The 27,031-nt window shown below is 43.2% G+C and overlaps 1 protein-coding gene and 1 long non-coding RNA gene across 6 annotated transcripts in view; one reads left to right on the plus strand and one right to left on the minus strand.

Annotated features, from left to right (window-relative positions):
- TTC7B (tetratricopeptide repeat domain 7B) overlaps positions 1–25,204 on the minus strand; it is a 311,774-nt gene extending 286,570 nt beyond the window's left edge. For all 3 annotated transcript variants that reach the window (XM_073349423.2, XM_073349422.2, XM_073349421.2), the window contains exon 1: positions 24,695–25,204. In XM_073349423.2, coding sequence (XP_073205524.1) covers positions 24,695–24,815 — 121 coding nt within the window. In that variant the 5' untranslated portion in view covers positions 24,816–25,204. The remainder of the gene's footprint in view (positions 1–24,694) is intronic.
- A 108-nt stretch (positions 25,205–25,312) lies between these two features.
- Positions 25,313–27,031, plus strand: part of LOC140913305 (uncharacterized) — a 55,493-nt gene continuing 53,774 nt past the window's right edge. For 2 of the 3 annotated variants that reach the window (XR_012159527.1, XR_012159528.1), the window contains exon 1: positions 25,313–25,476. This is a non-coding gene — a long non-coding RNA (uncharacterized LOC140913305). The other variant, XR_012159529.2, reaches the window with a different exon arrangement.

Consider the following 27,031-nt stretch of genomic DNA (forward strand, 5'->3'; position numbering starts at 1 on the left):
GAATTGTACATGTCATGTTTCTAAAAGGTCAGCTACCATAGCTGATACTATTAGGGTCCCTAGACTGGAGCCCCGAGTAGAGGGTGGGCCCGGGCTCCCCCCCCCCTTGCCCCGATTAATCACTGAGACTGGGAGACAACAGAGACTGTGCAAGGAAGGACAACTTCTCCTCACCTTCCTCGCTGGCTTATGATGAAAATGGCTCAGTAGACTGTGACCCTTGTCCCTAGAGAGAGAAGGGTTATGTGGAGGGTCACAGTGAGCCTCTGAAGCTAGCGAAATCCGCCAGGACACACAGGATCTACGAAGGCAAGGACAGAGCTTTGTCACAGTACATACATAGTTATTGTGTATGAAGTTATGAGATTCTGCTATATGGCTGTTATTGAAATATGTTGAGAGTCTGGGAGACACCCACAGCCAGCTCTCCAGGGACAACAATGGAGGTGACCTACATCCAGGCGGGCATTAAACGACTATCAACAACCATGGACCAGCAGGGGAATTGTAACCAAGAGATTTACAATTCAATAAGAGACAGTTGTGCAAGCACCACACAATGGGGACTGCTTAACTCTCTGACTCAGCAAAGCCCACCAGGACATGTCTGGACCAGTGTTTTTCCAGGGACATGAATTGAGAGTATAAAATAAGGGACAGTGACATCATGAGACCACCTCACTCCTCCTCCACCTACTCTGAAGGCAACAAGAACGCTGGGAAGACAAGAACTTTGAACTGAGGAGATTGGTCCCAGGCTGAGAAGGGAATTTAGACTGTATATTAAGAATTGTAATGTGCCTGTAACATCCAATGAAGTGAGAAAAACTGTTTGATTCAAATCTTACTAAGAATGATAAAGTTTAGGATTTAGAATGAGTGTTTACTTTTTATTTCTTAGATAACTATCTCCGACCTTTATGCCGACCACTTATAATCACTTTAAATCTTTCTGTAATAAACAAACTTCTTTTAATGTTTTATCTTTACCAGTGAGTTTGTCTAAAGCATTTGGGAAAAAGACAGTTACCCGTTCCGTAACTGGTGTTCTTCTAGAAGTGTTACTCGTGTCCATTCCATATTAGGTGTGCGTGCTTGCCACATGCACTGGTGCCGGAAGTTTTCCCCTCGGTGGTATCATTAGGGGACCAGCTCTGACACCCTCTGGAGTGTAGAGCATCTAGGCCGTATTGTCTGTAAACACTCTCACCACTTTGCCTGACAGATGCAGTAGGAAGACCCCACAGGCCAGACGTACCACTCTGAGCTCCTTGACATTTATGTGCAATGTCATCTCCTCTGGGGATCCTGTCCCTTGGGTCTGTAGCTCACCTAGATGCACTCCCCAGCCAATGGCCGAAGCGTCCAATATCAGTTTGACTGAGTGGCGTGCGCTATCGAATGCAACTCCTTCCAGGACAGCCTTGGGGTCGGTCCACTACTGCAGGGATGTAAGTATCACTGGTGGAACAGTAACAACCTTGTGCAAGTGCTCTCTGGACTGGGAATAGACTGTCGCCAGCTACTGCTGCAAGGGTCACATTCTGAAGCCTCGCATGGTGGATGACACATGTACATGCTGCCATGTGGCCCTGCAGATGTACCTGGCTGTGGTTAGAGCGAACGCAGAGATCCCCTGCGATGAAGTCCACCATCATCTGGAACCTCTCCTGTGATGGGAAAGCTCTGGCACAGGTGGAGTCGAGCACCAATCCGATAAACACTATCTTTTGCACCAGATAGAATGTTGATTTCTTGTAGTTCACCAACAGGCCCAGGACTGGCACGTGACCTGTCGCACCGCAATGTCCCATTAGACTTGAGACCTGGAGCAGCCTTTGATCAGACAGTCATCGAGATACAAGTATATTTGCATACCCCAAAGCCTGAGGTAAGCTGCTACCACTGACATGCACTTGGTAAACACCCTTGGTGCTGTTGCTAGGCCGAAAGGGAGGACTGCAAACTGGTAGTGGTCCGATCCCACTGTGATGCGCAGGAAGCATCTGTGTCCATGGAAGATCACTAAATGAAACTAAGCATCCTTCAAGTCGAGGGCGGCATACCAGTCTCCCGGATCCAGGGAGGGTATGATGGAGGCCAGGGAGACCATGTGGAACTTCAACTTCTTTAGGTATTTGTTGAGGTCTTGCAGGTCCAAGATGGGTCTTAGACCGCCTTTGGGATTAGAAAGTACCGGGAATAGAATTCCTTGTTCCTTCACTCACAAGGAAATTCCTCCACCGTTCCCAGCCGTAGCAGGCCCTTTACGTCCTGGACAAGGAGAAGAGGTCTGGAGATAAATGTGAGAAGGGAGGGACAGGCAGTAGAAACAAAAGGGAAACCATTTGAGCCGCATGTTTCAGAAGTCATGTGGTCTTTCTGAGTGTAGTCTTCACTGATTTGAGATCTACCATCCGATTCTCTCACGAGAAGAGAAAACCTATTATGACAGCAGACCATAAAAGAGAGCCAGTTTGGGAACATTTTAATGAAGTCCCTCTACCTGTGAGTAAGACAGGCATGCGTGCAAAATGCAAAGAGTGCAACAAAGAAATACAAGGCCTGGTTTCCCGAATGAAACATCATCATGAGAAGTATTCCTTCTCAGGAGGAAGCAGCGTTGAAGATGATGAAAGGAACATGCCTGAATATGCAAGATCTTAAGGACTGCCTGTCTTCCTTCTGGACTATTCTTGAATTCTCATGTTTGAGCAAAAAATATAGTTATTAGTCTACGGTAGTACCATTTTAGATGCAGTTGTGATAAAAAAATAAATGGCTGAAATAGGCAGATCTTCCTTTTACAATTTCACCTTTAAAGTAAGTACTAAGTGTCAGTGAATGCAATGAGTAATACTAAATGAGCAGTATGGTAATAATAATTAAATAACTGCATTGACTTATTTTGTTTAGGAGAATCCATCCTCAACATACAGGTTTCAGAAGACTATCCACCTTCAAGATCACCATCATTTTCTATAGTTTCAGAGTTATCTGCCAATGATAGTGTTTCAGTCACATCATTTATGTCACATAGCCACAGTATATCACATGTAGCAAAAAAAAAAAACAAAACTCCATCATCCAGAAACAACCATAGATACGTTTGTGATAAGAAACAGCAGATTACAAAAAGAGGTAATTGATGAAAAAATTGCCCAGTTTGTTTATCCAACAATCACTCCTTTCCATATGATTGAGAACCCACACTTCATAAACATGATTCAGACATTAAGACCAGAATACAGTCCACCCAACAGAGCAGATGTCACAGGCAAATTGCAGGATAAAGTGTATGAAAGAGAAATTGAGCAGTGTGCAAAAGGTCTAGAGGGTAAAATTGTTAACCTGAGTCTTGATGGGTGAAGCAATGTCCACTATGATCCTGTTGTATGTGCTTGTGTGACAACAGAAGAACAGAATATCTTCCTTACAGAAACAACTGATATATCAAGAAATGCACACACAGCAAAATACTTACAAGTAGCAGCAGTAAAAGCTATAACAAACTGTGAAAAAAAATTCAAATGTCTGGGACGCTGCTTGGTCACAGACAATATTGCAAATGTATCAAAGATGAGAAGAAATTATTTAGAAGAGAGTCCCAAGCTAATAACATACAGTTGCAGTGCTCATTTGATGCACCTCCTTGCCAAACACTTCAGTGTTCCAGAAATAAAGGCTAAAGTTGTTTAAACTGCAATGTACTTCTGTAACAACCATTTTGCAGCAGCTGCTCTGAAAAAAGTGGGAGGAACCAAGCTAACTCTCCCACAAGACATGCAATGGAACATAGTAGTGGACTCTTTTTAGCACTATATCAAGAACTAGCTTAATTGGATGACAGTTTGTGAACAAAATCATGAAAAAAAAAAAAAAAGATGGCACTGTCACAGCCAAAGTTCTTAACATTGGGCTTAAGACAAATGTTGAACACATGCTGAATAAGTACCCTGAAGCCTATTTCTGTAGCCTTGAACAAAATGCAGGGAAATAGCTGTTTTATTGCTGATGCTGTTGAAATTTGGAAGGAGCTGAGTGAGATCTTAAAAGAGAAATATGCACTGACAGAGTTAAAATTACAAGCATTAAAAAAAACGAATGGGACAAGCACTATCTCCAGTTCATTTTCTTGCAAATATTCTCAATGCTCGGTACCAGGGTCAAACCTTAACTGCTGAAGAAGAAGAGTTGACCATGACATGGACATCCAGCAATCATTCCTCCATAATGCCAACTATAATAAACTTCAGAGCTTAAGATTAACCATTCAAGAAATATATGTTTGCTGACGATCTTTTAAAGAAAGTCACACCAGTGAACTGGTGGAAGTCACTTAGGCACTTGGATTCAGAGACTGTTGAAGTGATAATCTCACTTTTAACAGCAGTAGCTTCTTCTGCCCGTGTAGAAAGAATATTTTCTTGCTTTGGACTAATTCATTCCAAATTGAGAAATCATTTGGGACCTGAAAAATAATTTGGGACCTGAAAGCTTGTTCTTCTTTTCCAGATTATGAACGAACAGGAAAATGAAGGTGAAGACGCCTGAGTTAACTGCAGAAGCCAATATTTTAAGTTTCTCATATTGACCTGGCCGACATAGTCAATTTAATTTCTGTTTTTTTAAAAAAAATATTTCATTTAACTATTTTAGTTAAAAACAGTTTTAACAAAAACAAACCAGATTTTAAAAAATGTGAATGTTTAACTTAATTCAAAAATTCATGTGCTTGTTTTGTTAAAATAGTTTATGTTTGCTGTTGAAGAAAAAAAAATCCAGCATACACAAAACAATTTAAATGTCTGCTGGTGATGTTCTCCTTCTAATACAGCATGGCAAGAAAATCCTCCAAATATTATTTATTAACCTGTTGAACTGGAGATAGTTCACCTCCCAGTGACTTCATAAATATCTGCTTCAATTATCTTTGGTAAATGAAATAACCAAACAATCATTCATTTTCTGATATAGCTGTAAAACTTATCTGAAAAGTTTTCAAAATAAATGAGTTTAAACATATATAGTGTGTACCTTCTAAAAATGAAGCCTACATCTATCTCTGAGTTGTGAAGAATACGTCTTAATTCTGTAACAACCAACAAGAATGCACCTTTATGTAGAAATCCATGATTAAATCGAGTCTTCCTGACTAGTGATTTAAATCAAATCCACCCTGTTCAACAGGGTCTTGATCAGTGTAAAGTGGTACATTTCTGGGGTGCAAAGCGAGGGGGATTTGCTGCTGTTCTCCTGTGTATGGTTGATTAATGGCTTAGAGCAGCATTTCTCAAACTGGGGTCCATGGACCCCTGGGGGTCCACAAGGGTACTCCAGGGGGTCTACGGACCCCGCTGATCAACTCCTCCTTCTCCTCCCCCCTCTATCTCCCGTAGGCTACTCAAGCCAAACCAGGAGATTTTTTGCCTAAAACTCTGGCAGCACAGTAGGGCTAAGACAGGTCTGCCCTGGCCGCATGCTGCTTCCGGAAGTGGACGGCATGTCCCGGGGGGGAGGAGGAGGGGCACCTAGCACCCAAACTCCTTCCCAGAGCCTGCACCCTGCACCCCAAGCCCTTCCACCAGCCTGGTGAAAGTGAGGGAGGGGGAGAGCGAGCGATGGAGGGTGGATGGAGTGAACGAGGGGGCGTGGGAAGAGGTGGGGAGGGAGTGGAGCCTTGGGGGAAGGGGTGGAGTGGGGACAGGGCCTGGAGCTGAAAAGGAGGGCTTGGGGGTCCCTGAAAATTTTTTAATCAAAACAGGGTTCCTTGGGTTGCTAAAGTTTGAGAACCACTGCCTTAGAGACCATTCATGCAACTTAGATTCATAGAATCATAGAATATCAGGGTTGGAAGGGACCTCAGGAGGTCATCTAATCCAACCCTCTGCTCAAAGCAGGACCAATCACCAACTAAATCATCCCAGCCAGGGCTTTGTCAAGCCTGACCTTAAAAATATCTAAGGAAGGAGATTCCACCACCTCCCTAAGTAACCCATTCCAGTGCCTCACCACCCTCCTAGTGAAAAAGTTTTTCCCTAATATCCAACCTAAACTTCCCGCACTGCAACTTGAGACCATTACTCCTTGTTCTGTCATCTGCTACCACTGAGAACAGTCATCCTCTTTGGAACCCCCTTTCAGGTAGTTGAAAGCAGCTATCAAATCCCCCCTCATTCTTCTCTTCTGCAGACTAAATAATCCCAGTTCTCTCAGCCTCTCCTCAAAAATCATCTGCTCCAGCCCCCTAATCATTTTCGTTGCCCCCCCGTGGACTCTTTCCAGTTTTTCCACATCTTTCTTGCAGTGTGGGGCCCAAAACTGGACACAGTACTCCAGATGAGGTTCTCACCAATACCGAATAGAGGGGAACGATCACATCCCTCGATCTGCTGGCAATGCTCCCACTTACACAGCCCAAAATGTCATTAGCCTTCTTGGCAACAAGGGCACACTGTTGACTCATATCCAGCTTCTCATCCCCTGCAACACCTAGGTCCTTTTCTGCAGAACTGCTGCCTAGCCACTCGGTCCCTAGTCTGTAGCAGTGCATGGGATTCTTCCGTCCTAAGTGCAGAACTCTGTACTTGTCCTTGTTGAACCTCATCAGATTACTTTTGGCCCAATCCTCTAATTTGTCTAGGGCCCTCTGTATTCTACCCCTACCTTCCAGCATATCTACCACTCCTCCCCGTTAAGTGTCATCTGCAAACTTGCTGAGGGTGCAATCCACGCCATCTTCCAGATCATTAATGAAGATACTGAACAAAACCGGCCTCAGGACCGACCCTTGGAGCACTCCACTTGATACTGGCTGCCAACTGGACATGGAGCCATTGATCACTATCTGTTGAGCCCAAGGATCTAGCCAGCTTTCTATCCACCTTATAGTCCATTCATCCAGCCCATATCTCTTTAACTTGCTGGCAAGAATACTGGGGGAACTTACCCAGGTGTGTTCCTGCATGTTGTTGACTAAGTGATCACAGCACCTGGAGAGGTTTGCTGCTTGTCACTAGCAAAGCATCGTGAGAGACAGCCGCAGGCTGAAGAGTTAAGGGAGCGGAGTGTTCCCACAGTTCCAGGTTGTACCCCATGGATCTGTCACAGGAGGAAGAGGAGGCAAGGCTAGAGCAGGTCAGTGATGTCGCTGGAGTGATGCTAGTGCAAGGGGGAAAAGGACAGGGCAGGAGTCTGATGTACTGTAAGGCAGGTTGGGAGTTGCTGGAGTCTGATGTACTGCAAGGCAGCAGAAAGGTTCCTGGCCAGGTAGCTCTGTTGCTCAGACTCTGGTGAGGTTGTGGAAATACCTGAGCCTGTGGTCATCTGACCCAGGATCTGCTCAGTGATAGGTGCTGTGGTGAGTCAGCACTCAACAGAGCCTGCAGTGAGTCAGCCCTCAGGCATGCAGCAGCAACCTGAGTGAGCAGCCCTGGTTTGGCTGTGAGTTTGCCACATACATGCATGGTCATCTAGGAACTAACAATGCTGGCCATAAATCCAGTAAGTGTGTGGGGAGGATTGGGGGAGGCAGACTATATCCTGGAAAACATCAACTCTGAAAAGGATTTAAGATCATAGTGGACAAGCAACGCAACATAAGCCCCCACTAACATACTGTGGGAACAAAGGCTAATGCAATCCTTGGAGGGGAGGAAAAGGAGGGAGGTGATTTTACCCCTGAATACAGCTTTGGTGAGACTGATACTGGAATATAGTATCCAGTTCTACTGTCCACATTTTTAAAAGGATGTTAAAAAATTGGAGAGGATGCAGAGAAGAGCCACAAAAATGATTGGAGTGCTGGAAAAAATACCGGAAAGTGAGAAACGAAGATGCAATCAGAAAAAGATCAACAGATTACTTGATTATATTGTACCTATACCTACACGGGAAGAAAACAGCAGATACTAGTAGCTGAGAAAGGCATAACAAGAACCAATGGCTAGAATTTAAATCTAGACAAATCCAAATTAGAAACAAGCAAAAACTTTTAAGTGAAGATGATCAACAACTGGAAGAAACTACTGAGAGAAGTGATGGATTCTCCATCTCTTGATGTCTTCAAGTTAAGTCTGGATGCCTTTATAGAAGATCACCATATTTGGGATCAGAAAAGGATTTCCCCCAGGTCAGGTTGGCAGAGACCCTGGGGGCTCTTGAAGTCTTTAAATCAAGACCTCAATTCAGCTAGAAATTATACGCCTCTTACAGGAGTGAGTGGATGAGATTCTGTGGCCTGTAATGTGCAGAAGGTCAGACTAAATGATCATGATGGTCCCTTCTGTCTTTAAGGTCTCTTTAGTCAAACACAAGTTGCTGGACTCAGTGAAATTACACAGAACTAGATCATTCAATTGTTCCTTTTGGCCTTAAAAATCTAGGAATTCATTCCCACTGCAGTTCATCCTGTTCATGAAATGAAGAAGGGGTCCTGTGGAAAAACATAGTATGTGATCGTGTATTTGCAAATACAATGCAAATACACAAGAAGGCTGAAGTAAGACTGAACAGTCTACCTCAATGTTCTTTTAATGTAGGTGTTTTTAAAAGTAATTTTCTCATTTTTTTTAACTGAAAAAAAAATAGATAATCCATCATGTAGAATCATATTGACATCCACATGGGTCATCAGCACAGTTGGAACCTTTAGATGCATAGCGCAGATCCCTACCACTTTAGCTAACAAAGTAAATGATAGCAGCTGTAGTAGGCTCTCATCCTTGAGGTCAAAGAGCCACTACACTCTTTGCCAGTGAGTTTCACAGCCACCCACTAGTAGCAGAGGAATGCTGAGATTCAGGAATCTTTGATTCCATTTGAGACTCTGGAGGGGAACGTTCCGTAGTGATCAAAGACCCTACTGTCCCTGTTCCCCCCAATCCTGACCACTTATGTCTCTGTCCTACCCTCTCTTTCCACACTCCAGTTACTTGTTCCCAGTCTCCTTTACCCCCGGATTTCAGGTTGGAGCATTCTCAGCATGCACAGAGTCTTCAGAGAACTTAGCTGCCAAATTCTAGCAAATCTCTACTGAGCAGGTGTAAATTGAGATTTTTCAAAGGTTTACAGTTTGGTCAAATTTGGGCACTTTTTCATGGGAACACCAAAAATCATCCCTTACAGAGAGGCAATCCTCTGCCAAAGCTTGGGGGCACTACAACTTTTCAAAGAACAAGTTGGCAGAAATTTTTTAGCACATGAACAACACAATGTATTTTGCCTAATCTCATTCTCAGAAACAGCTGAACCATTTCTGCAGAAACTTTACAAAAATCGAAAATTAAAATCCGTCTGTGACAGACAGCGAGCATGGAAAAATTCAGCCCGAATGTTTAAAGTTTAACAAACTTACAAGCAACTGAAAATGAGGTTTTATAAAGGCAAATGTGTGGCAATCGACTGTATGTGGCATTAAAAACTCTGTCTATAAGAGTTGTGAACAGGTCTGACTACCAAAAGGAGGCTGCCAGACAACTCTCAAATACCAATTCTACAGGCCATTTTCCTCAGATCCCACTGAGGAATACACTAAGAAACTGCACCAGCTATTCAGGACACTCCCTACACTAACACCGGAACAAATCAACATACCCTTAGAGCCCCGACCGGGGTTATTCTATCTACTACCTAAGATCCACAACCCAGAAACCTTGGTTGCCTCATCATCTCGGGCATTGGCACTCTCACTGAAGGACTGTCCAGATATGTGGACTCTCTACTCAGACCCTACACCACTAGCACTCCCAGCTATCTCCGTGACACCACTGATTTCCTGAGAAAACTACAATGCATTGATGATCTTCCAGTAAACACCATCCTAGTCACCAGGGATGTAGAGGCACTCTACGCAAACACCCCACACACAGATGGAATACAAGCTGTCAGGAACAGTATCTCTGATGATGCCACAACACAACTGGTTGCTGAGCTCCGTAACTTTATCCTCATGCACAATTATTTCAGATTTGGTGACAATATATTCCTTCAGAGCAGTGGCACCGCTATGGGCACCCGCATGGCCCCACAATATGCCAACATTTTTATGGCTGACCTGAAACAATGCTTCCTCAGCTCTCGCCCCTTCTCTGCCTACATTACATTGATGACATCTTCATCATCTGGACCCATGGGAAGGAAACCCTGGAAGAATTCCACCACGATTTCAACAGCTTCTACCTCACCATCAACCTTAGCCTGGACCAATCTACATGGGAAGTCCACTTTCTAGACACCACGTGCAAATAAGTGACGGTCACGTTAACACCACCCTATACCCAAAACCCACCGAACACTATGGCTACCTTCATGCCTCCAGCTTCCATCCCGGACACACCACACGATCCATTGTCTACAGCCAGGCACTGAGGTACAACCGCATTGCTCCAACCCTTTAGTCAGAGACCAACACCTACAAGATCTTCACCAAGCATTCTCAAAACTACGATACCCGCACAAGGAAATAAGGAAACAGATCAACAGAGCCAGACGTGTACCCAGAAGCCTACTGCTGCGAGACAAGCCCAAGAAAGAAACCAAGAGAACTCCACTGGCCATCACATACAGTCATCTCCAACACATCATCACTGATCTACAACCCATCCTGGACAACAATCCTTCACTTTTACAGGCCTTGGAAGGCAGGCCAGTCCTCGCCCACAGACAACCCGCCAACCAGAAGCATATTCTCACCAGCAACTACACACCACACCATAGTAACTCTAACTCAGGAACCAATTCATGCAACAAACCTCGGTGCCAACTCTGCCCACATATCTACACCAGCAACACCATCACAGGACCTAACCTGATCAGCCACACGATCACTGGCTCATTCACCTGCACGTCCACCAATGTAATACACTCCATCATGTGCCAGCAATGCCCCTCTGCTATGTACATCAGCCAAACTGGACATTCCCTATGTAAAAGGACAAATGGACAAAAATCAGATATTAGGAATGGCAATATACAAAAACCTGTAGGAGAACACTTCAACCTCGCTGGACACACAACAGCAGATTTACTGGTAGCCATCCTGCAGCAAAAAAACTTCAGGACCAGACTTCCAATGAGAAACTGCTGAGCTTCAGTTCATTTGCAAATTTGACACTATCAGCTCAGGATTAAACAAAGACTCTGAATGGCTAGCCAACTACAAAAGCAGTTTCTCCTCCCCTGGTGTTCACACCTCAACTACTAGAAGAGGGCCTCATCCTCCCTGATTGAATTAACCTTGTTATCCCTAGCCTGACTCTTGCTTGCATATTTATACCTGCCTCTGGGAATTTCCATTACATACTTCCGACAAAGTGGGTATTCACCCACGAAAGTTTATGCTCCAATATGTCTGTTAGTCTATAAGGTGCCACAGGACTCTTTGCCTGTCTATAAGAGGAAAACACATAATGTAACAAACAAATCCGATATTTGTTGGGAGTCTAGTTTCTGCAAGTGCAACAGTGGGAAATCTTCAGAAACGAGGTCTCTACAATATCCTCCTCAACAACAACATGCTTAAGCAGCAGAGGTCCCTAGCACTGAGCAGCCATGATCACATTGTACATCTTTATTCCAAGTATGTAACTGCTCCACAGGTTTATTACAGCCAGGTTAACCTCCTGGCCTTTAGTTCCATCTTGAGATCTTGATATGCTGGGATTGTATCAGAGGCAGGACACATGACCAAAAAGGGCCAGCTGGTGTTAGCTAATGATAATCTCAGTTATCTCGAGGCCAGTTTTCAACAATGCGTCCCTATTTCTGATAAAGTCAATCCATCTTATACCCAGTAGTCGCTAGTGGCAATGCACATGAAATGCCTCCAGTCTCCTGATACCTTGTTTAGGTAATGTACGTGTTTCAGATCCATATAAGAGGACTGCAAGAATTGGTTTGATAAATCCACACTTTTGTATATAGTTTCACCTGCTTTGACTCCAGACCTTATGTAAGTCCTTCATGTATGAGGCTGCTAAACCATTTTTCCTTAGGGTGTGTGACTGGCTGCGCCAATTTGATGACAGTTTAGTGCCTAGATAGATTAAGTCATCCACTACTTCCACAGTTTGGAAGCACAGATATCTTGTCACAACTCACAATATTCCCCTCCAGTTATCAAAATCAAGATGCCACAATCTGAATAGTACCACCATCATCTCTCTTAGGCAGAAGATATTTACTGAGAACAGCAATTCTGTTCCACATCTTATTACATCAGTTTTGTTCTGAAACAAAGTCAAAATAAGTGAAAAATATTTGCATCTGATTTGTGTGGAAAGAGAATAAAGAATTAGTTTACAACAGAGTAGGCAGCTCCTGACACACAAGAAGCCCCTGATCCTCTTGGCTTTTACTCCACATGGGAACAAAACAAACTGAAATTGACAAGATCCATTCTTCTTTCCTACTAGGGCTCTCAAGCGATTAAAAAAATTAATCACAATTAATCACACTGTTAAACAATAATAGAATACCATTTATTCAAATATTTTGGATGTTTTCCAGTGGTGAGCTGGAGCCGGTTCGCGTGAACCAGTTGCTAAATTTTGCAGCCAGTTGAGAACCAGTTGCTAAATTTTGCAGCCAGTTGAGAACCGGTTGTTAAAGGGGTGGGCAAATTCCTGTCCTGCCCATCCCGCCCAAGCTCTTGGCTCCCCTCACTCCTGTCCTGCCTGAGCTCTCGGCTCCCCCTGTGAATTTGTACTCACCTGGAGGCACTGCGCGCCTTCGGCAGCATTTCGGCAGCGGGCCTTTCACTCGTTCCGGGGTCTTCAGCAGCAGGTCCTTCAGTACCGCTGAAGACCCGGAGACAGTGAAGAACCTGCCACTGAAGTGCTGCCAAAGACCCGGAGTGACTGAAGGAACCGGATCTTCAGCTTCTGGCAGCTCATCACTGATGTTTTCTACATTTTCAAATACGCTGATTTCAGTTACAACACAGAATACGATATATATGAAAATGTAGAAACACATCCAAAATACTTAATAAATTTCAATTGGTACTCTACAGTTTAACAATGCAATTAAAACAGCGATTAATCACAATTAATTTTTTTAATTGTGATTATTTTTAATCGCATGAGTTAACTGCAATTAATCAAACAGCCTTACTTCCTACTAATCTCCAGGTACAATGGAAGCAGCACAGTGAAAATGACAAATATTCTGTCCACTTCAAATTTACTGCTCTGCTCCCACATGAAGCAGGGTAAACATAAGGAAAAGTAGGATTAACATGAAACAAAACACTAGGAGAAGGTGGCGGCGGCAGCCAGAGAAAGGAGCCCAAAAAACCCAAACACACACAAACTAAGAAATAAGGCAGACAGATCAAAACAAATGAGGCAAGGAAGAGAAGGCAAGAAACTTAACAGAAATAGATTAGAAAATTAAAAAGAAGGTGTTAAATGTTTTGTACATCTGTAATGGCAAACTTCAGAACTGCAAGCAATGTTTCTTTTGCGCTACAATTTGTCAAAGAGTTTACTTTGTACTTGTGGCATGTGCATGCAACCTCATTAGAAAGGCATCAGTGGAAAGTTTTCTCTCTTTTGTATATAGTGTGACATTTCATATCAACTAAGGTGTCTAGAAAATGGGTTGCCTCTTTGGTACCCTGGATCACGTTGTTTTTCAGCAAGACCCACAGACCCCAGTGCAATTCAGGAGAGTCAAATTCTCAGTAGCAGTGACATGGGGCTGGAAGCAGGTCTGCAAATGAGGGGAAATCCATGAGCTGTAACCACTTCATCCACTCAGTTGTATTCCCAAACTGACACTATATGGATCTTATCTTTCCAAAATATGAACAATAAAAAAGAATTGTAAAAACTGCTGTTTGGAGGAAGTGTGGTCTGATTTTTTTGAGCAACTACAATCATGATATAAAATTCCATTGTACTAATTTATTTTGAGCTACCTCCTGTTTCATCACTACACAATGTCATGAATTTGCAACTTACCAGTGGCCTTGACTATCACGATATTCAGTGTTTTTGTGAGAGCCCCAGTTTCAGGAGTCATTTGATGTGAGAATCTCAGCTTTAAAAAAAAATGTCTAGCCCTCATAATTGCGGAGAAGAGCTTGAAAGTGCGAACATTAGAGGCTCAAAACTCACATAAGTAAAATCAAAGGGACCCAAAATATATTTTAAAGATCTCATGATTTTAAAGACAATCTCACAATTTTGGAGGGTCTGACTTTTTTTTAAAACACTGTTGACTGTCACCATTAAGAACAACTCTCCAATCAAAAAGATAACTTCAGAGACAAGTTTTGGCTACATGCAATTGCTAATCAACAGTATTCCAGCCATTGGTAGTTCCTGCTACAGCATCCCAATCTAGAGGTCTCAGTAGAATATTAGCAGTGAGAAGCTCCTAACCTCTTAATTCCAACTTTCAAACTAGATCCTTCTGCAGCCATGGACAGGTCACTTTTACACATGCTACTGAGGGCAGAAGCCTATTTTTAAAGTAACTTTTGCCCATGCAGGATTCACGGTATTTTTATAAGCTATGAGCACATTTCCTGTCCATTTGCAAATAATAATTAAGAATGGCAGCCAACTCAGACTGGCTCAAAATAGAGAAAATCCAACTTCTGTACCACCTTGAAATGGAAAAACGAAAAGCATGATCTCACTCTGAACACTTAATAATATTTAGCATTCGAACACTTTACATTTCAAAGCTCTGAACATTATGTACAAACAGAACTTATCTTCATAGGTAAGGGTCTTGCTAGTTTTCTGTCACAAGAAAAATTTGACTCATACCTCCCTGTTCGTTCTCTAGTTAGCCAAAACTAGACTAATAGGACTGAAAAACTTCATATATTTATCTGACAGAGAAGATGTTCTTTTCAGTTAGCCAAAGTGCAATTGAGATATCACAGACAGAGAAACCAAAGGTATTTAATTTTACAAAACCATTCATATTTATTTTGGTAAAACTGTATTTAAAAATAAATAAATAAAAGAAGACTTGGCCAGTAATTCCCAATTTGTTTTATTATTTTTCTTCTATTTAATTTAACCACACTCACAACCATAGCATTTTGATGACTGGTGCCTTTGAGTATTTGTTGACACTTGGCTTTTACATTATTCACTTGACAGAGATTCACGGCAGCCCCCAGTTTGGCCACTTTTGCTAGTGGCTCAAACCTGCCATCCACTCAGCTAACCTCATCACTGGCCAGCATGGGGTAAAAGGAAGGAGAACAATTCACGCAGTTTCTGCTGGCCCACCTAGTCGGTCGGGGGGACAGGCCAGGAACCTTCCCCTCTGGTGGGACACCCAGTCCAGGTCAACTCCTCCTGTATCCAATAGGGAGCTGGGGGAATGGGGGAAACCAAGGCCCGCCCTCTACTCCAGGTTCCAGCCCAGGGCCCTGTGGATCACAGCTGTCTACAGCATTTCTTGTAACAACTGTGTGACAGCTACAACTCCCTGGGCTACTTCCCCATGGCCTCCTCCCAACACCTTCTTTATCCTCACCACAGCACCTTCCTCCTGATTTCTGATAATGCTTGTACTCCTTAGTCCTCCAGCAGTATGCCTTCTCGCTCTCAGCTCCTTGTGCCCTTTTGCTCCCAGCTCCCTGCACGCGCCTCGCTAACTGAAGTGAGGTCCTTTTTAAACCAGGTGTCCTGATTAGCCTGCCTGTCCTAATTGACTCTAGTAGCTTCTTAATTGGCTCCAGGTGTCCTAATTAGCCTGCCTGCCATAACTGGTTCCAGCAACTACCTGATTGTTCTGGAACAGCCCATTATCTTACTCAGGGAAAAGGGACCTCCTTAATTTAGGGCTAATGTATCTACCTTCTATCACTCTCCTGTAGCCATCCAGCCTGAACCTGTCACAGTACATATTGATGACATGTACACACATATTAATGACATTAGGTTATACACCAGGGATCAGCAACGTTTGGCACGTAGCCTGCCAGGGGAAGCACCCTGGCGGGCCAGGACAGTTTGTTTACCTGCCGTGTTTGCAGGTTCGGCCTGAGTTTCACTGCTCCAGGCCAATGGGGGCTGTGGGAAGTGGCGGCCAGCACATCCCTCAGCCCGGGCCACTTCCCGCAGCCCCCACTGGCCTGGAGCGGTGAACCGCAGCCAATGGGAACCGCAATCGGCCGAACCTGCAGATGCTGCAGGTAAACAAACCAGCCTAGCCCACCAGGAGGTTTACCCTGGCGGGCCATGTGCCAAACACTGCCGATTCCTATTATACATGTTATTTTTGTTTTCCCGATTATTTTGGTTCTTTCCCTGTGGTGTACCTGTTACATTTGAGGGTACAGACTTGGAAACTCCCTATGCCATTCTACCATTATTTATGTATTTAGGTGAAGGTCTCAGATATATGTGTGGGTGCTGACTTTGCTATCTGGGTGAAAGGTTTCAGACACATGCAAGCCAACTTTGCTAACTGGGTGAAAGGTTCCAGACTTAGATACGCTAACTTTGCCTTAGCTTAACATACAGGATATGGCCTGTACGTCCCTTGCATTACAGCTGAACGTAGGTTTATAAATTTATATTAAAAGTATTACAATAAACCAAATACTTAAACTATAAGAAAAGATATACCTATGCAAGCAAGCAGGTTAATTCTATAGGCTGCACGCCCCCATTTGACGGGGTGGTTTGCAACAATGAACCCAGCCACACAGGTATGGATGTAGGTGGTTAAGCATCTGTGGGGACAGTTTTAACACCATTTTCCCTCAGTCAGCGTAGAGGAAGGGTATTAAAAAGATATTTTGGACCCTGGCATGTTTTTGGAATGGGCACCATGTATACATATTTATTATTCTTAACATTTGGTGCCCATTTAGGTTTCTGCTTGGGCCTGTTGGATTTATACTGCAGGCCATCTAAAACAAGAATATAATTTCAATTGCAATTCCTTAGATAATAACCCATTTTTTAATTCAAAATTTTCCCCAGGAGTTGTTGCAGGCTTATTACCCTTATTTGTTAACTGGGTAATAGCTTGTTTGGCTTTGTCCATATCGTTAGTGATTTGTATGAGGTGCGGTTTTTTACGAGCCAATAATGACTTTAACTGTAACCCTAGTGGGGGAATGTAGACAAGAAAGGTGGGTGTACTTTGGATAGTTAAATCCTGATAGGCTGGGTTGGACTGGATAATGGTGATGTTTTTAAAAGTGGCAATAAAGGAAATAGCTTGATTCCCTATTAAAATTGCTTTGGAATAAAACAAAAAATTGGCTTTGTGACGGGACACTTTAAGGGACCATATTGGTACCTCTTTTTATTGGTAACCATGCAAAATTGGCTATTTTCAGCATAGGTTACCTTTTCCGTTGGAGTTTTTTCACTTAGTCAGCCTTTCCAGGGATGACAACAATGAATTTTGTAATTTTTTTCTCTGCAGTTCACACAGAACAGTGTTTGTTTTAAACACATTACACCTACAAATATACTAAGGCCCTTTTTTAGAGCAACAGGCCATTTGTGGTACTTTTCAGATCTGAGCTGGAGTGTGATAGACCACCAAGGGAGGTGCATTAATGCATTCCCTATAGATGTCGCCTTTGAGGTGACCTATAGAATCGACAGCTACCAATTGCCTGTACATATTCTTGTTTGGGTTAAATACTGGTAACGAGACTGTGAATGAGACATACAAGGATCATGCCATTATACAATTTTTAGAAAGAGAACAACCATTTTGGTTGGGGTGAGGTGTCACAGATTTCATTTTTTTTATAGCATCACTGATAAATGCTGGCATAAATTCAAATATGTGGGGTTTTTTTTTTTTGCTTTTCCTGTGACAATCCCTTTATTTCCGGTAACATTGGACTGACCACTTGGTTGGCTTCTTTTTGTAACACATAATTTATATGTTTGCGAATTTTTTACATATTCGCTTGGTTTCAAATTGATACTCCTGAATCAAATAGTTCTGTTAAGGATCCTAAACTTTCAAGAAGATTTAAGCTACACTTTCTTCTTGAGGTATGTTGTTTATGGATTTTATTATCCATCCCCAAAAGAACAATATTTTGCACTTGTTGTTGATAGGCTGCAATCCTATCCACAAGTTGTACTTGGAAAAAGGAAGCCACTTTGGTATGCTGACAATAGCTAAATTTTTCTAGATACTAATGAGACAAATTTAACACTACAGGAATATGTATAACCGGAACCTGATTAATTACTTTCCCTATTATGGGCATTGTGGTGAAACCACTAGCAGGTTCTGCGTTTATCACTGGACAAGTTACAGTTGTCACTGGACAAGTTATTTGGTATTGGATTGCTATAATTACAGTTAATAATTGGATTTCAAACCTTAAGTTTAAATGTTACATTTAGTACATATTTTTTGCTTTTTGGTTTGGTCTAAAAAGTAGCTATAATGAGTACTTTATATTGTTTTTATTTCTTATATTTAAGTTTATATAAGGTTAAACTTCCTCCCATTATTAGACTATTAGAAATGGCTTTGGTTTTTTAAGTTTCATAAGGTATTTCGTGTTTTAGGGAAGTTGCATTTCTTGGTGAGGAGGTATAGGTTTGACATCCTTCCCCCTTTGAGTTATTATTTAAGGGACAAATTTTTTTCCAGCCACTGGATGGCAACAAGATTACTTTAACCAATTGATATTTAAAGGTAACATCTTTCCCTTTAATTTCCTTAGCCTGGTGGATAGGACTGTAGATTAGTTTTGGGCTGAGTAGAATAGTCCATTTTTTTTGTGTTGGTATGTTTTGTTTTACACGTTCAGGCAACTGAACATGACCGTGTCATCTGGTTTTATGGGGTTGTAACAGTTCAGTTTCAAATTTGTGATTTTGGCTTAGTTTTACCCTCAGAGCAATGATAAGGGTGTAGTAAATTAGAAATATTAATGTTCATTTTATGGTTGCAATCTGCTGGACTTTAGTTGTTGCAATTTTGTTGGATGCTGTTCACTTAAGTTCTGAGGAGGAAGTTGCTTTTGCAACCTGAATGATTGATACAGCTTTAACTGATTAGCATGGTAAATTTTGCTTTTATTACACTTGCCTTTTTTATCCTAATTTCATACACTGCTAAACTGAGTTTACCAATGACTCAGAAGGGTGCGATTCATTGATTACAAGCCTATGCTTTGATGCTTTATATGATAACAGCATTACTTTGTCTTTAACTTTCCAAGTATTCTTCTTTTGGATTTTGTTAAAGTAGGCCTTTGCCTTTTGTCTGGATTTTCCCAATTTAGCAGCTACCTGCAAGTTGACCTGATTTAAATGTTCTTGCAGATTCTGCAGGTACATATTCATTTATATATATTTTTAATTGAGTGCCACTAATGTGCCAAATTAAATGTTTTGGTAATTACATCGTTTGGCCTGTTATTACTTCAAAGTGTGTTTTATTAGGAGATGCAGCCAGTTAAATGCCATTAAAATTAGAGGCATGAGAGTGTCCCAGTTACACCCACTGGCATTAACCATTTCTTAACATTACTTTTATAGTTTGATTGGTTTGTTTCACCACCCAGATAACTGTGGTCTGTATGGGATGTGTAGTTTTTGCGGGACTTCCATTAATTTAAGACAGTCCTTAAAGAACTGTCCAGTGAAATGTGATCCCTGGTTTGATTTTACCTTTGCAGGGATCCCCCATTGAGGGAAGACTTACTCTACTAGGACCTTGGCGATGGCTTCTGCAGTATTGGCGTTAAGAGGAAATGCCTCTACCCACTTTGAAAAAGGACTGACAACTACTAATAGGCATTGGTTACCTCTCTGAGTCCTTGGCAAAGGACCTACAAAGTCAATCTGCAAAGCCATCCAAGGACCTTCATACACCTGAGATTTTAATGGCACATTTCTTTTGGATGGAGTTGGATTGGCTTGGGCACATCCCAGACAGTTATTACAATATTGTTGCACATTCATTTTAAGAAGTGGCCACCATTCCACAGATGCAAGACACTGGACAGTTTTGTCCACTCCCTGGTGTTCTTCTGTAGGAGTGTCATGAACCATGTACATTATTTTCCTCCGTAAGTGAGCTGGAACTACCTATACAGGGAAAGGACCTCCTGTATACATGAGAACTTTGTTTACTACCTGCAAATGCTGCTTATATTTTTTTGTACAAAGGATTTACTGTTAACGGCCCTTTTTCTTTTGTTTTGGAAAGCTTTTGGATTACTTTTATTATGTTTTAATTCAATTTTTGCATTTTTTTTAAATCCAGTATGTTAGCCTGTACAACTTTAGTTGTGGCAATAGGGCATTTGGGACTAGGAGTAGTAACAGAATATTTCTGATTTTTTTTATTATTATTTTTTACTAACAGAGGAGAGGATATCTCCTTCCCCTTTGCTTTAATCATTTTATTATTTACATCACTAGCTGCCTCCTCTATCATGACACTTAACTTCACCTTCTGTGATGCCACCCTGGGACTTCCTTTGCCTATCTGCAGACTGCTAGCAGCTTCAGCATTGCTAACTTACTCTTTTGACTCTTCCTGTAGCTCCTGAGACTTAATCTCCAACTTCGCTTCTAAAAGTACTGTATTAACCTGAACTAACTATTTTGCCCTACTTCTAGTAATTGACCCTGCAGGTTTCTCTATCTCCATTGGTTCCACCATTCCAATAGGGATGGGAACCAATTCTTTGTTCTCCTCTAACACATCTTCTATAATCATGTCCATAATCCTATGGTTTTATATAAATATAATCTACATCAAAAAGTAGCAAACTATTATCTACATCAGTTTTTCACACATAAAAGTTGTCTAAAACAACAAAAGAAATTCCAAAACAAGAGCTTAATTAAAATAGAGTTACAGCTGCAAACAGATTATACATTTACAACATTATTAAAGATTGGGCACTTAACGGAAGTTTAATAGGAGCCTTCGCAGGACAGAAGGAAATATAACATCATTATAATTATTAAAGATTGGGCACTTAACAAAACAGGAGGGCTCCCTTAAGAGAAAGCTCCTATATCCCAAAAGTGTTTGTATCTTCAATCAAAGCCCAGCAGCATGTATGAGTTACCAGAGCCATAGATCTGAAGTCAACCACACCTTGACCAGGCTCTGGTAACTCGTACATGCTGCTGGGCTTTGACTGAAGATACAAACACTTTTGGGACCTGGGTTTACTAAACCCAGAATATAGGAGCTCTCTCTTAAGGGAGTACTCCTGTTTTGTTAAGTGCCCAATCTTTAATAATTATAATAATGTTATAGTTCCTTCTGTCCTGCAAAGGCTCCTATTAAACTCCTCTCTGTATACCTAATGATGATTCCTACTCTTCAGAGTCCCATAAGGTTCACTTGTAAGCCTTATTTTCCCTGCCATCCTTTCTTTTTACTGAATCTTTAACATTAACATCTGCTTTTATTGTAAAGATACTCAGCAGAACATCACCTTCACCTAACACCTTTAATGACTCCTCCCCTTTCCACCTTTGTTTTAGCTAGTTAATTTATGGCTTAGTATCAGGTTCATTCACCTAAATGTCTTCAAATTGAATTGCTTCTCTTGAACAAGAGAAACAAAAATCAACATCCAACTCCATCTTTCTTCTCTCTTCCTTTGATTCAGACTTACTGCTTTCACTGTGTGTATTGCTGTCATCCTTGCCCCTGAAATTTCTCCCTCTTCCCATATTCCCTGTGGTATGCAAAGCTGCCTATCATCTCTTCTGCAACACTGCCTGTCAAGGTTCTTCCCCACTCTGAACTCTAGTTTACAGATGTGGGGACCTGCATGAAAACCTCCTAAGCTTATTTTTACTAGCTTAGGTTAAAACTTCCTCAAGATACAAGCTATTTTCCTTTTTCCCTCGGACTTTATTGCCACCACCACCAAGCGTCTAACAGATATATAACCGGGACACAGCCGGCTTGGAAACATCTTTCCCTCCAAAATCCTCCCCAAACCCTACACCCCCTTTCCTGGGGAAGGCTTGATAAAAATCCTCACCAATTTACCTAGGTGAACACAGACCCAAACCCTTGGATCTTAAAAACAATGAAAAAAGAAATCAGGTTATTAAAAGAAGAATTTTAATAGAAGAAAAAAGTAAAAGAATCACCTCTGTAAAATCAGGATGGTAAATACCTTACATGGTAATTAGATTCAAAACATAGAGAATCCCTCTAGGCAAAACCTTAAGTTACAAAAAGACACAAAAACAGGAATATCCATTCCATTCAGCACAGCTTATTTTCTCAGCCATTTAAACAAACAGAATCTAACGCATATCTAGCTAGATTCTTAGAACTTAGTAAGTATTCCATTCCTTTCTGTTCCCAGCAAATTCATCACACACACAGACAGACAGACAGAGACTTTGTTTCTCCCTCCCTCCAGCTTTTGAAAGTATCTTGTCTCCTCATTGGTCATTTTGGTCAGGTGCCAGTGAGGTTATCCTAGCTTCTTAACCCTTTATAGGTGAAAGGGTTTTTCCTCTGGCAGGAGGGATTTTAAAGGTGTTTATCCTTCCCTTTATATTTAAGACACTGTCCGTGACATTTGTTGTGTGCAGTGGTGTTGTAGCCATGATGGTCCCAGGATATGTCACACACAAAGTGGGTGAGAGAATATCTTTTACTGGACCAACTTCTGTTGGTGGAAGGGACAAGTTTATGAGCTTCACAGAGCTCTTTTTCAAGTCTGAAGAGGGAAATAAGAGCATTCAAACTAATAAAAAGTGATGTAGGACAGACCGTTAAGCATAAGGGGTTCACACATGTTGTAGGACTTAAATGCAATGGACAATTAACACTTCTGCAGTCATGACAATGGAGGGTCAGTAGGTAGCTGGGTGTGTTACAAGTTGTCCTAATGAACCGTAAAGTCAGAATGTCTGAGAAGTCTATCCTTTTTAGTGTCCAGAAGAGTTACGAATTTAAGTTCCCGGGCTCATCTTTTTGAAGGTTTTGTGCAGTTTTTCTTAAAGGACAAGGACTGAGAGGTCAGATATGGAGTGATTGTTTTGCAAAAAGTGTTCACTCACAGATGATAGGTTTTGTTTTTTCTCTTTTCCACGTGAACAACTGAAAGCCTCATAACCATGCCTTTATCACTGTTCACCCTCACTATTTTAACTACCTTTTCTATAGCCACCCAAGTTCCACATCACCATACTTCAAGTCCTCCACAAAACAGCTCCAGTCTACCATGCAGACCATATTTGTTTATTCCCTCCAAGTTCACTACACGCACACCTGCTTCAAAACACAGGCATCTTATCTTTGTTGGTGCAGAAGCCTGCTCTCTCCATCGCCTGACAATTGGAATAGCTTTCCTAGGTCTTGATGCCTCATGGGCTATTTTCAAATCAGATGATACATTATTTCTTCCTTCGTCTCTTAATTTCTCTAATTTTTAAATTGTACTTTGTAACCATTTAACTCCAACATATTTATTAGAATGATAGTTTGTACAAGGTACTATGCAAAAATGTCTTATGTGTAGTGCTACATTTCTCAGGGCTGATTTTTAAAAAAGTTATTTAAAAATACAGTATTTCTACCAATAACCCAAACTTGTCCAAGTATTGCATGAATTATAAATTGAAGTGTTTTAATAATTTCATGTACATTATCAACCTGCATATCCCACAAGATGTAACACCAGTTTAAAATACAACATTCACGATTCAAAATAATGGGTCTCGCCAACAGTTCAAAACGTAAGATAACCTGTCAGACTATCAGCACAAGTGGACACCACTTTGGGCAAAAGACGTGTACTCCCATTTCAAAGTGTATTCACGCAATTTATACAGAGAAATACCTGCTCTCCCTGTAAAAGCCAGTTACACTTTATAAACATAAGCAGAGTCCTCTACCCACCATTCTAATCTCCTCATTGCAACTACAGACTTCATTTCTTCCTCTGAGGCCAGAACTCACCTGTTACCCAAGGACAAGAGTGAGGTGAGGATCTGAGAGCAGCCTTCAACTAACTGCCTTAAGTGGGGTTCCAAAGAGGATGGAGCTAGGCTGTTCTCAGTGGTGGCAGATGACAGAACAAGGAGTAATGGTCTCAAGTTGCAGTGGGGGAGATCTAGGGTGGATATTAGGAAAAACTATTTCAGGAGGAGGGTGGTGAAGCACTGGAATGGGTTACCAAGGGAGGTGGTGGAATCTCCATCCTCAGAGGTTTTAAAGCCTGGCTTGACAAAGCCCTGGCTGGGATGATTTAGTTGGGGCTGGTCCTGCTTTGAGCAGGGGGTTGGACTAGGCGACCTCCTGAGGTCTCTTCCAACCCCAGTCTTCTATGATTCTGTAACCACAAGCGTGAAGGTGCAGTGGGGTGGGGGCTGCTCGTGTACTTCTGCATAGCTCTAGCACTACAAACACACGCGCAACCGTAGCTCTTCAGGAACCAACGGCTCATACACCCCGGGAAAACAACAGCGACAGCGCATGCAGGCAGGACCCCCGCCCCGCCCCACGACGGCGCGCGCGCGCAGGACACCCCGACCCCACGACAGCGCGCGGGCGAAGCGCCTCCTCCCCCTTCGCTCATTCATTCCCTCTGCCCGCTCCGCCCCACGAGCAGTTCCCCTCCCCGCTGCACCTGCCGGCCCCAGGCGCCACACCCCCAGGAGAGGCCGCGCTGGTGGCCACCAGCTTCCCGTCCCCTCCGCCCGCCCCATGCCGACCCGACCCGGCCGCGCACCGTTGGCGATGAGCTTGGCCGAGAGCTGCTTGACGAGCTCGGGGATCCGCTCCCATTGGCACTCGGAGCGGCACCGCTCGATCTCCGTCTCCAGCCGCGAGCCCGCCTTCTTCGTGGCCATGGCCGGAGTCCCCGGGGGGCGGCGGCGGCACGGGCGCTTCCTCGGCGGCGGCGGCTGCAGGGAGGGAGGGGGAACGTGAGGGCTGCGCGACCCGAGCGCAGGGCGCCGAACGCCTGGAGCAGCGCCCCCTGGCGGGCCGCCGCGGCACTGCAGGGGAGGTGGGCGGTGTCAGGCCGCTCGCCTCCCTTAGCGGGCTGCGGGGCGGTGAAAGCGGCAGGTGGACAGAGAGCGTTAGAGCCCACCCCGGCCGCGCTGTGGTGCACGAGCTCCCGCGCCTGCCCCCGGGGCCAGGGAGGCGGCAGCTGGCCGTTGGGGGTCGGGCGCTAAACGTGTCTTTGCACCAGAGCCCCCTCCCCTGTCAGTCCGGCCCGCGCCGCGGCTAACGCCTCTTCCTGCCGCCCACCGCAGAGCGAAGCTGAGCCTTTGCAGGGCTCCGCCCCTCAGTGGGCGAGCCCGCCCCTGTCCTCAGGGCCCCCTTTTCCCCCGTGCAACGCGCGCACGAGCCTGTCCGGCTCCACACCGTCCCCCGCCGAACGCGCGGGAGGCGGATGTTGCCCAGGCTGAGGTGTCTCCCCCCACCCCGTGCAGGGGCACGAAGCGGCCCTGCTCTCGTTACAGCTGCGGTGGAAGAGGACCTGGAAGGCGGAGCGCGCCCCTGGGGGTAGGAGGCAGCAGCCGTAGAGAGACGAGTTGGGGAGCGGGGCAGCTTTGCAGAGGAGCCAGCGGGCCGGGGATTCGCTTAGCGGCCAGCCCCGCGCCGGGAGCAGGAGGAGGAGGCCGATCAGCGGTCGGAGAGAAGGGGTCTAAGAACTGAGGGAGGCCAAGAACCAAAGTGAAGTGCCCGAAGGGGGGCGGGGGAGATGAGGTTAGGAATGCTTCAGCTGATCAAGTGGAAAAGGGGTTGGTCTTGAAATTATGGATTACTGGGGGAAGAAGGGCTAAGAATAGACAAGGCAGCCAATAATTTATGAGTTAGAGGAATGAGTCTTGGAATTATGTAAATTGGTGGAGGAGTCTGAAATATAAGGGGCAAGACTTCTACATCTTTCCTAGTCCTTGAACTAAAGTCAGAACAAGGTATTTACTTTTTTTGGTTTTTTAAATAAATTTTAAAACAAGATTACACTTTGAAACTATGACAGGTTTCAGAGTAACAGCCGTGTTAGTCTGTATTCGCAAAAAGAAAAGGAGTACTTGTGGCACCTTAGAGACTAACCAATTTATTTGAGCATGAGCTTTTGTGAGCTACAGCTCACTTCATCGGATGCATACTGTGGAAAGTGTAGATCTTTTTATATACACACAAAGCATGAAAAAATACCTCCTCCCACCCCACTCTCCTGCTGCTAATAGCTTATCTAAAGTGATCACTCTCCTTACAATGTGTATGATAATCAAGTTGGGCCATTTCCAGCACAAATCCAGGTTTTCTCACACACACACACACACCCTGGGGCCCAACTTGATTATCATACACATTGTAAGGAGAGTGATCACTTTAGATAAACTATTAGCAGCAGGAGAGTGGGGTGGGAGGAGGTATTTTTTCATGCTTTGTGTGTATATAAAAAGATCTACACTTTCCACAGTATGCATCCGATGAAGTGAGCTGTAGCTCACGAAAGCGTATGCTCAAATAAATTGGTTAGTCTCTTAAGGTGCCACAAGTACTCCTTTTCTTTTTACTTTGAAACTAAACATCAAAACAGGTTGTTTTGTGTGTCAAAACATTCAAAACAAAATCAATTCACTCAAAACTATTAGACAATTTTGAGAATAGTATGTCAACCTGAAACTGCTTTTTTCTTTTTGGCAAATAATTTGTTCCAAACACACACATTGACAGCTGAGTTTTTAAAAAATGGCCACTGTCAGGTGACTCCCTTTTTAGGGTGCTCAACGTGGACATCCAGGCCTCATTTTCAGAGGTGCAGAATACCTCTAGCCCTTAATTAAGTCAAGAGTTGTGAGTGCTCAGCCTTCTGAAAAATGAGAGCAAAGTCTGTGAACCCATAAATGGAGTTATCTAAACACAGTTGCTACTTCTGAAAATTTGATCTAAAGTGATTTTCCAGAGGTGACACAGGAAGTCTGTGGAAGAGCTGGAAATCACACACAGATCTTTTGAGCCCCAGTACAATGCCTTAGGCCTCCCTGTGGCCAATGCAAAGTGAATCGGTAATCTCAGTCCAATTTCACATAAATGCATCCATAAC

The sequence above is a fragment of the Lepidochelys kempii genome, chromosome 6 (genome assembly GCF_965140285.1).
Source record: "Lepidochelys kempii isolate rLepKem1 chromosome 6, rLepKem1.hap1, whole genome shotgun sequence".
Classification (NCBI taxonomy): Eukaryota; Metazoa; Chordata; order Testudines; family Cheloniidae; genus Lepidochelys; species Lepidochelys kempii.